A 10,923-nucleotide genomic window follows, 5' to 3' on the forward strand; every position below is an offset into this window, starting at 1 on the left:
TCTACTGTTAACGAATCAATCCACAGCAGGAAAGTACACGAAGAAAAATGTGGTTTTTAAGAAGAAGGAAGATCAGAAAATTCGTTAGGAAATATTCTGAAGACTGAATGGTATTTATAGGCAAGAATAATATATTCTGAAAGGTTGCAACCCTTTCAGAATTGACACGGCCATTAATGAAAGGTTGCAAACTTTCAAATGGTATTGACTGTTCCTGAAAGTTGTAACCTTTCAGAAGCCAAAGCCAAAGCCAAAGCCAAAGCCAAAGCCGAAGCGAGCGACGACGACGGCGCGAGGGGGGTCCCTCTTTCCAACCCTTTTAATAATTAATAGGAGTGTTTATTTATTTAAACTCTCCTATTTTCATTTCCATTACCGATGAGGGACTATTGCCTTTTTTATTAAAGCATTAGAGGACTTTTCAAGTTCCCAACCTTTCAAGTTCTAAACTTTTCAAATTCCTCTCATTCCCTCTATTTCCCATCAATTCTTGCTACATACCCAACAATCCCCCACATTGATGGGGAATAGTTATAACATAGGAATGCACGGACAATTGTGTACTTTACAAGCAAGGATTAATTGCATCTGGATAAGTAGGTTTCCCCTTGGACTTTCCGTAGTGAACATATGTCGGATATACTCGGTCAATCGGTAGATGTGATATCTTTGAACCGTCGAACTTTGGTGTATACCTAGACAACCATATGTCACACAATTAACCCTTTACTATTTATGATTCTTACGGTTGTGTTCGTTTCAGCCATGAACACCTCCTGGTTTCATGAGTGTATAGAGAATAGGCTTTTGACAAAAAATTCTCTTTGAAGCGGCTTCCACTTCACACTCACATAGGTGATTTCTAACCGTGTCATCTCGTAGATACACTATTTGGTCAAATCTACCAAATTTAGCAAATCATTAAAAACTTTAAGCTTTATTACCTCATTAACAAGCCTTAAAGTCTTAACCTTTTCCTGAACATTGTCTTCATCATGAGAATGGATTGAGTTAATTGACAATGTCGGACCGTCAGCCACAACTTTGTTTTTCTCCTTGAATCTAGCTCTTGGGATCTCCAGTCCGCTAGATAGAGTTACCGTCATGCTGACTTGTCCTAAGCCGTAAACCCATTCCCTTAGATGATCTTTCAACTGCCTCTCTCACTAGGCCTTTCGTTAGTGGATCTGACACATTATCGCTTGACTTTACATAGTCAATTGTGATAATTCCACTAGAGAGCAGTTGTCTTATGGTGTTATGTCTACGTCGTATATGACGAGACTTCCCGTTGTACATAACGATATCTGCCCTACCTATTGTTGCTTGACTATCGCAATGTATGCAAATTGGTCCAACAGGTTTGGGCCAGAATGAAATATCCTCTAGGAAATTCTAGAGCCATTCCGCTTCTTCACCAGCCTTATCCAAAGCAATGAATTCAGATTCCATTGTGGAGCGAGCAATACATGTGTGTTTGGAAGATTTCCAAGAGACAGCTCCTCCACCAAGTATGAATACATAACCACTCGTGGATTTTACATCATTTGACCCGGTGATCCAATTCGCATCACTATATCCTTCAATCACAGCAGGATATTTATTATAATGCAAAGCATAATGTTGTGTCCATTTTAAATAACCCAACACACGTTTCATAGCCATCCAATGAATTTGATTCGGATTACTAGTGTACCGACTCAATTTACTAATAGCACATGCTATATCTGGTCGCGTGCAATTCATAATATACATCAAACTTCCCAACACTCTGGCATATTCCAATTGAGAATTACTTTGACCTTCATTCTTTTTAAATGTACAACTTAAATCAATTGGAGTTTTGACTACATTGAAATTCAAGTAATTGAACTTATCCAATACTTTTTCAATATAATGAGATTGAGATAATGCTAGTCCCTGGGGAGTTTTGATAATCCTGACCCCTAAGATCAAATCAGCAACTCCTAAGTCTTTCATATCGAACTTGCTGGAAAACATGCGCTTAGTAGCATTTATATCGTCAATTTCTTTACTCATTATTAACATGTCATCAACATACAAACAAACAATGACTTCATGATTCATAACGTTTTTAATGTAAACACATTTATCACATTCGTTAATCTTGAATCCATTTGCCAACATTATTTGATCAAATTTAGCATGCCATTGTTTGGGTGCTTGCTTGAGTCCATAAAGTGACTTCACAAGTCTGCACACTTTCTTTTCTTTACCAGAAACTATAAACCCTTCAGGTTGTTTCATGTAAATTTCTTCCTCTAACTCTCCATTTAAGAAGGCTGTCTTTACATCCATTTGGTGAATTTTAAGATCATGCACTGCTGCTAGTGCTATTAACATCCTAATTGATGTTATCCTTGTTACTAGAGAGTATGTGTCAAAGTAGTCCAGACCTTCCTTTTGTCTGTACCCTTTGACTACCAGTCTAGCCTTATATTTGTCAATAGTCCCATCAGGTTTCATTTTCCTTTTAAAGATCCATTTTGATCCTAAAGGTGTATTTCCTGGAGGAAGATCAGTCAATTCCCAAGTGTGATTGCTTAAAATTGATTCAATCTCACTATTGACTGCTTCTTTCCAATAAGTTGACTCTGACAAAGACATAGCTGCTTTAAATGTTTGAGGCTCATTTTCAAGCAATAGTGCTACAAAATCTGGCCCGGAAGAAACAGATTTTCGTTGTCAAGTAATTCGCCTAGGTTCCTCACTAGTTAGAATATTTTCCATTGATTCTTCTCATGGTCGTTTAGATCTTTCACTTGTTGACTCACTTTCAGTTTTATACGGATAAATATTTTCAAAAAACTACCGTATTAACATGAATCTCAGGATTATCAGATTTGTGAACCAAAAATCGACAGGCTTTACTATTCACACCATACCCAATAAAGACACAATCTATTGTATTGGGTCCAATTTTAACCCTCTTAGGTAAAGGAACCTCTACCTTGTCTAAACACCCCCACACTTTGAAATATTTCAAGTTGGGTTTTCTTCCTTTCCACAACTCATATGGAATTGATTGTGTTTTTCGATGGGGTACTCTATTGAGTATTTTATTAGCTGTAAGGATGGTTTCCCCCCAAAGATTTTGCGGTGAACCAGAATTGATCATTAAGGCATTCATCATTTCCTTTAATGTTCTGTTCTTCCGTTCTGTCAAACCATTTGACTGTGGTGTATAAGGTGCAGTAGTTTGATGAATAATACCATATTCCAAACATATCTCTGCAAAAGGAGATTCATATTCTCCACCCCTATCACTCCGAATCATTTTTATCTTTAGATTCAATTGGTTTTCCACTTCATTTTTGTATTGCTTAAATGCATCAATTGCTTCATCCTTACTATTAAGCAAACATACATAACAAAATCGAGTGCAGTCATCAATAAAAGTTATAAAATACTTTTTCCCACCACGAGATGGTGTTGACTTCATATCGCATATATCTGTGTGAATTAAGTCTAAAGTTTTAGAATTTCTTTCAACAGACTTGTAAGGATGTTTAACAAACTTACTTTCCACACAAATTTCACATTTCGACTTATCGCATTTAAAATCTGGCAATACTTCTAGATTAACCAATTTTTGCAAGGCTTTGTAATTTACATGTCCCAAATGGGCATGCCATAAATCACTTAACTCCAATAAGTAAATAGAAGCAAAATTTTTATTAATACTGTCAATAACCATTACATTTAGTTTGAAAAGACCCTCATTGAGATAGCCCTTTCCTGTAAAAATTTCATTCTTACTTATTACAGCTTTATCACTAACTAGGACACACTTAAACCTGTTCTTAACGAGTAGTGCAGCAAAAACTAAATTCTTCCTAATAGTAGGGACATGCTAAACATTGTTTAAAGTCAATACTTTGTCGGATGTCATTTTCAGCATTATTTTCCCAGTTCCTGCAATCCTTGTTGTTGCTGTGTTTCCCATGAATAAATCTTCATCGTACTCAGCAGGAGTGTACGTTGCAAAGGCTTCTTTTGCAGTGCAAATATGTCTAGTAGCACCTGAGTCGAGAAACCACTCCTTGGGATTTCCAACTAAGTTACACTCTGATATCATTGCACACAAGTCATCTGCATCTTCCATCTTTTCCACGAAGTTTGCTTGACTTTTGCCTTTGCCTTTGTTTTTGTCCTTTCTTGGAGCATGACAATCAAAAGATCTATGACCAGCCTTGCCACAATTATAACAGTTTCCTTTGAATTTCTTCTTGGCCTGTTCTGACTTCTGCCTGTTGGACTTCTTTCTCTTTTTGTCTTTGGTAGGAGCTTCTTTAACAATATTAACTCCAATGATTGTTGAACTCTTACGCGACTTCTTTTAGGCATTTCTGTTATCTTCTTCAATCTTGAGACGAATCACAAGATCTTCAAGCTTCATTTCTTTACGCTTGTGCTCTAGATAATTCTTGAAATCATTCCACGAAGGAGGCAACTTCTCGATCATTGCAGCCACTTGAAAAGCTTCATTTACTACCATATCTTCACCAATCAGATCATGGAGAATAAGTTGAAGTTCCTGCACTTGTGATCCAACAGTTTTACTATCTACCATTTTATAGTCTAAAAACTTCGCGACCACAAATTTTTTCAAGCATGCATCTTCTGTCTTATATTTCTTCTCAAGTGCATTCCACGACTCTTTTGAAGTTGTTATTGCACTATAGACATTATATAAGTCATCCTCTAAAGCACTCAAAATGTAACCTTTACATAGGAAGTCTGACTGTTTCTATGCTTGAACAATCATAAATTTTTCCCTGTCTGGCATATCATCAGCAGGTACTGGAGTATCTTCACTTGTAAATTTCTGCAGAACAAGAGTGGTAAGCCAGAAAAATACTCATTGCTGCCATCCTTTGAGATTCACACCTGTGAATTTACCCGGTTTCTCTGCTTGTGATACAAGAGTTCGGGTTGGTGCAGCAACAGCCACTGTAACACCAGTGTTTTCCATTTCTGATAAACAAAATTGATACAATATAAGTAAGCAATAAATTATAATTGCAGACTTAAAGGAGTATAAAATCACAAAGATTTTTGTCTCCACCAGAAACACAGATTGTAATTAATTTCCTTAAGATTGTTGTCAATCTGTGTTAAGAAAATCAGAAATTACTGGTTGTAATAAATCATTCAGAAACACGAAGTAACTGAGATTTTTAGAACCAGTAAATAAGATGAACAGAATTTTATTTATAAAAAATAATTTAATCTGTAAAACTTACCAGAATCTTGAATATTTTTTTTTGGATAATTTAGGAAGAAAATCAAGTCCACTGAATTCACATTGTCCCCTTAAGGAAATTATTCCTCTCTAGTATCCGAGGTTTGATTTGGAATATAACCTCCCAGGGTAAAATGATCTTAATCAGTAGAGTATAGATACCAAAAACTCTACTGTCAGCGAATCAATCCACAGCAGGAAAGTACACGAAGAAAAATGTGGTTTTTAAGAAGAAGGAAGATCAGAAAATTCGTTAGGAAATATTCTGAAGACTGAATGGTATTTATAGGCAAGAATAATATATTCTGAAAGGTTCAAATGGTATTGATTGTTCCTGAAAGTTGCAACCTTTCATAACAGTGGCGGGAATATTTTTAAATATAACGGAATTTAAAACGGGTCACGCACGCGGATCCGAGTCGGGTCGGGTTAACTAAAAAGTTGAAAACATTTTTGTTAATTTCTGTTATCAACTGATTAATTGAAAATAATTTCTGGCCATTTAATTAATTAAATAAATAATTAAAATAAATTTATCCAAAAAATTATCTCTCGATCATTTGCCAAAGCCGAAGCCGAAGCGAGCGACGACGACGACGGCGCGAGGGGTCCCTCTTTCCAACCCTTTTAATAATTAATAGGAGTGTTTATTTATTTAAACTCTCCTATTTTCATTTTCATTACCGATGAGGGACTATTGCCTTTTTTTATTAAAGCATTAGAGGACTTTTCAAGTTCCCAACCTTTCAAGTTCTAAACTTTTCAAATTCCTCTCATTTTCTCTATTTCCCATCAATTCTTGCTACATACCCAACAGTTGGTCTCTTATCTAAAGAGCTTTAACAGACTTGGAAGTCTTGGCCAGATGTCAAGAACTTTACAGAACTTCTAAAGTATCAAATATGCTTAAATACTATAAATAGGTTCGCTATTTTGGCAAATAAAATGGAGTTTTAATTGAACAAATATAAGTAGATTCATCTTCTGGCAAAACTCTTGAGAAAAAAATGTAGCAGTTGATCCAATACATTAAAAAAAGCTATCTAATTTTAATGCTTCCAATACTACCAACCAAAGGACCAACATAACAAAAGGAAATTAATCCGTATTGAAAAAGTGAACAGCAGCATGTGAGGAACTGATCTTAAGAGTTCGAAATGTCTCTTTCATACTTAGAAAATGATTATCTAAACAAGCTTGGTTATACTTGAAAACAAAAATTAGAATTGAAGCTCCTCGAACATCAAATGAAATCTGACTTGTGGAACAACAAAATAATGTATGAAATATTTGTTGTCAATCTGTGTTTGAAAACATAATTAGTGATTCCAACAAAGCTTTGCAGAAACACAAAGTTAAAATGTTTAATAAATCAGTAAGGGAGTCGTACATAAATTAATTCAGAAAAAACTAAAATCTGTACATGTACCAGAATTTGGAAAATTAGAACAGAAAAAAATCAAGTCCACTGAATTCACAGTGTTCTCTTAAGAAAATTATTCCCTTCTAGTTATTTGTGGTTTGATTTTGAATATGTCCTCCCAGAATAGAATGATATCAATCATCAACGTATTGATACCAAAAACTCTAGTGTCAGCGAACAACTCAACAATAGTAAAGTACACGAAGAAATTTTTGTACAGAAGAAGAAGAAGAAATCAGAAAATTTTTGAAGAATGAATGGTATTTAAAGGCAAGAGGAACATGTTCTGAAAGGTTGCAACCCTTTCATAATCCAGACGATCATTAATGAAAAATTGCAACCTTTCGAACGGTCTTGGCTGTTCGTGAAAGTTGCAACCTTTCAGAACAGTCATTTTCGAACAGTGGAAAAGATTTTAAATAAAGTAGGTCGCGCGGATCTGAGTAAGTCGGGTTAAACAACTAAAAAGTTGAAACTAATTAATTGATAACGTTTTGACCATGTACTCTAATTTAATTAATTAAATAAATAATTAAAACAAACTTTGTCCAAAAAATAATCTCTTGATCATTTTCCAAAGCCGAAGCTGAATCGAGCGAGTAACGATGACGGCGGCGCGAGGAGGGTCCCTCTTTCCAACCCTTCTAACAATTAATAGGAGTGTTTCTATATTGAAACTCTCCTATTTTTCTTTCCACCATCGATGAGGAACAAATGTCTTTTCATTAAAGCACAAGAGGACTTTTGAAGTTCCCAACTTTTGAAGTTACTCTCTTTTCATCTTCTCTTTATTTACCATTAATTCTTGCTACATACCCAACAATATCTAAGGCGCAAAATATCGGCCTAAACATGACTGACACTTAGCAATAGAGAACAACATAAATCAGGCTAACGTCTTATGAAGTTGTGTTACAGAACTTAAAAGCAGCAATATGACATGTCTTATGCTTCTAAGCCGATTCTAACTCGAGTTTAGCAACTGAAATACAAGACTAACACAACCATCATTTAATTTATGATTCAAACAAATAGTGATGAAAATAGAGCTAATACAATTTGAACACTCAAAGTGTTGGAGACTAAGTGAACATCAACCATTGCGAGCAAAGCAAAGCATAGATTCAGCTAGGTATATGGATATGAAATGGAGTAAATGAATATAATGATCAACATGTAATATTCAAACAACTCCACTGATGCTTGACTTATGCCTACTGCCTAGTGACATACAAAATGAAATTAAGGTAAGAGTTAAAAGGGGAATTATATTCTATGTTAAGTGTTAAAACATAGAATATGCCGCATCGAAAGAAAATGTAAGAGGAGACGAAATTACCTTTCTTGGAGCAGCAAACTAAAGCTTCGACGTCAACAAATTTCGACTTCGGCTTCGACATCAACGGATTTCGACTTCGAACTCAACTGTTAACTTGAAGAAGAATGAAACAGAGAACAATAACCTTAAATCTTGTTCCTCCAATGATTTTCGATCCTTGTATTTTGCTGGATTTTCCGATTGTTTTTGGGCTTTGATGGAGGATCTTTCTGGGAACCAAATGGTTCTCTTTTATAGCCAATTTGGGCTCATTTTGAATACATTGGCTAAAGCATATGTATCATGTACGATATGTTACCTAATAATCCTTGAATTTATATATCAAAGTGTAACATAAGAATTATAAAATTTATATAAAAAAAAATATTGACACAAAAATATTTTTCAACACTAATAATAGCAAAGTATTTATAATCAAAAGCGCAACTTAAAATTTAATTAACACATGTTATTTATAAGTTTATTTATCAAAATCAAAAGTGTATAAATTGCAACCGAAATGAATACGAAAATGATAAAATGTTTACTTTATAAATTATTCCAAAGAAATATTGATATCTTAGAAACATCACGACTAATTCACTTCTCTTTTGGGAAGAAAGTACAAGTTCTTCTGTTGTGTCCTTCTTGTCCACATTGTCTACAACAGTTTGTGTTCACCGAAATCTATTCATTTGCATTCTTTCTTCTTCTTTTTCTTGGTCGTCCAGATGATCTTCTGTATCTAGGAGGATACACACTTTCAGCTACCACATTATTAGGATCTGACCAATCTGCCTTATCTGGCATTGGTACCATTGAAATTTCATATGTTTTGGCCAATGCATCAGGCTAGTAGTAATCAGAGCAATACGGATTCATATTTGCGATATTTTTTTTTCAATACAATGATTGCATGTGCACAAGGTATCTCATCTAGTTGAAATCTACCACAAGAGCATACTTTCCACTCAAGACAAACAATGTATCTTCTTTCAGTTTCATAAATCGAGAAAATAAATTCAGATGATGGAACAACCTGTGTACATTAAAAAAATTAAATATATAATTTTTAAAAAACAAATCATGTTCAAACTACAGAATGATACAATGAATTAGATATATATAATATAAAGTATTATATAATGATACATATCTCCATCTTTGAACTTTTAGCCGCGTTTATTATCAACAATTCCTCAAATTTTCTCCCTAATGTGTCCTTTGTATATGAGGCTACTTCTCTGTTTTTGCAATGCCAAGAACCAAAAAGAATTCTAACTTCTTCCAAGAATTCTAATATAGTTAATTGGCTTGCTTCAACAAGACAACCGTTGATACATTCTGCAATGTTCGAAGTCATCATTCTACCTCTGTTTACTGTTGCATGAACTCTTGACCACTTTTCATAACCTGTATCTTCGAGGTACTCCTTAACCCTGTGATCAATTCTATCAACCTTAGCCATCAACTTATCAAAATCTTCCTTTTTATATGCCATGGCCATAGAGTAGAATAGATCACTTATGACCTTTGTACTCCTTTTGAAGTTTCCGCATACATTCTTCCAAAGATACCAGATGCATGCATAATGAGGTACATTCGGGAACAAAATTCTCACTCTTCATGATACTCTCATTTCTATCTGAAACAACACACATATCTTTTCTCTCGCCAAATGCAATTTTGAATTGTTCAAAAAATCATGTCCATGAACAATCATTTTCGATGTCAACAACACCATATGCCAATGGAAGGATGCAACCTGATTACACACACATTATATTATTTGATACGTAATATATACAAACACATCGCAACTATAGAAAAAAACCTTCGCCATCAAGTGTGCTTGCTGATACAAATATCCCTTGGTAAGCTACACTCAGATGTGCACCATCCACAACAACTATTGGTTTGCAGTAATTAACTCCCCCAATGAATGGTCTTAAGGCGACGAACAGATACATAAATTCATCCTCCTCAGTCTTATGCATTTATATATAAGAATTTGGATACACGTTTTTTAACATGTGTATGTATCGCGGCAACCGTCTATATCTTGCAGATAGTTTTCCCCTAATCATGGCGAGTGCACGTTCTTTAGCACACCATGCTTGCTGGTAAGATATTTGAACCCAATAAAATTCTCTAATATCATCAATTATATCTTTCGGAGTATAAATTCATTTATGATTGATCAATATTGGAGCAGTAACTCCACTTACAAATCTGACGGTTGCTTGGACCTTGGTTAATACCCTCTCCCTCATCGGACACGTATGTTTACTATTGAAACTTTTAACAATGAAAATATCAGATATTTTGCTGCAAGACGCCTTCATAGTCCAACCACATTTGTCTGAAAAGCATACCAACACATAGCTGAGTACATTTTTTCAGCATATTAATGCTTATAGCAATTACATCATATAATATATTCAATAATAATGTTTAAAGTAATCAAACAATGAATTACACAAAAGTATCTATCATTCTCGAAGAAAATTATTTTTACACATATCGAAACTTTTTGCTATGCTTGTTTTAATTGATATAGCCCTTACTATATCAGCAGTAGTATATTAAAGTACCAATATAGTTAATTAATGTATCAATAAACATAACGAAATAGTGAATCATAGATTAAAACATATATAATTTAAAATATCAACGAACTAATGATACATGTAGGTTTTCATAGAAAATAGTTATGTTTCATGTACTAATTTTGAACAACTGTAAATATATATATATATATATATATATATATATATATATATATATATATATATATATTCCAAATAGTATCATACTTTTGTTGATCAGATATCTTTACTTTGCAATTGAAGTTGTTCTTTATTTATATTTTATCATCACATCTACAAGTGTTACTTTATCCTTATATATCTGATC

The 10,923-nt window shown here is 34.1% G+C and overlaps 1 protein-coding gene across 1 annotated transcript; it reads right to left on the bottom strand.

The window, feature by feature from the left end:
- Nucleotides 1-8,694: 8,694 nt before the first annotated feature.
- LOC138348659 (uncharacterized) lies at nt 8,695-9,508 on the bottom strand. Its single transcript, XM_069298223.1, has 3 exons — nt 9,389-9,508; nt 8,972-9,046; nt 8,695-8,859 (listed from the first exon to the last, which is right to left on the bottom strand). Exons 1-3 carry the CDS (start codon nt 9,506-9,508, stop codon nt 8,695-8,697), a joined length of 360 nt encoding a protein of 119 aa, XP_069154324.1.
- Between the last annotated feature and the right edge of the window lie 1,415 nt (nt 9,509-10,923).

The sequence above is a fragment of the Solanum lycopersicum genome, chromosome 5 (genome assembly GCF_036512215.1).
Source record: "Solanum lycopersicum chromosome 5, SLM_r2.1".
Classification (NCBI taxonomy): domain Eukaryota; kingdom Viridiplantae; phylum Streptophyta; class Magnoliopsida; order Solanales; family Solanaceae; genus Solanum; species Solanum lycopersicum.

What these genes read in the sequence shown, in the direction of transcription:
- LOC138348659 (XM_069298223.1), bottom strand. Translation starts at nt 9,508, where the DNA reads ATGGCATATAAAAAGGAAGATTTTGATAAGTTGATGGCTAAGGTTGAT. An exon ending in GGTCAAGAGTTCATGCAACA is followed by an intron (nt 9,047 to 9,388) that starts GTAAACAGAGGT and finishes TAATGTACACAG; the next exon opens with GTTGTTCCATCATCTGAATT. An exon ending in TTGTTTGTCTTGAGTGGAAA is followed by an intron (nt 8,860 to 8,971) that starts GTATGCTCTTGT and finishes GATTACTACTAG; the next exon opens with CCTGATGCATTGGCCAAAAC.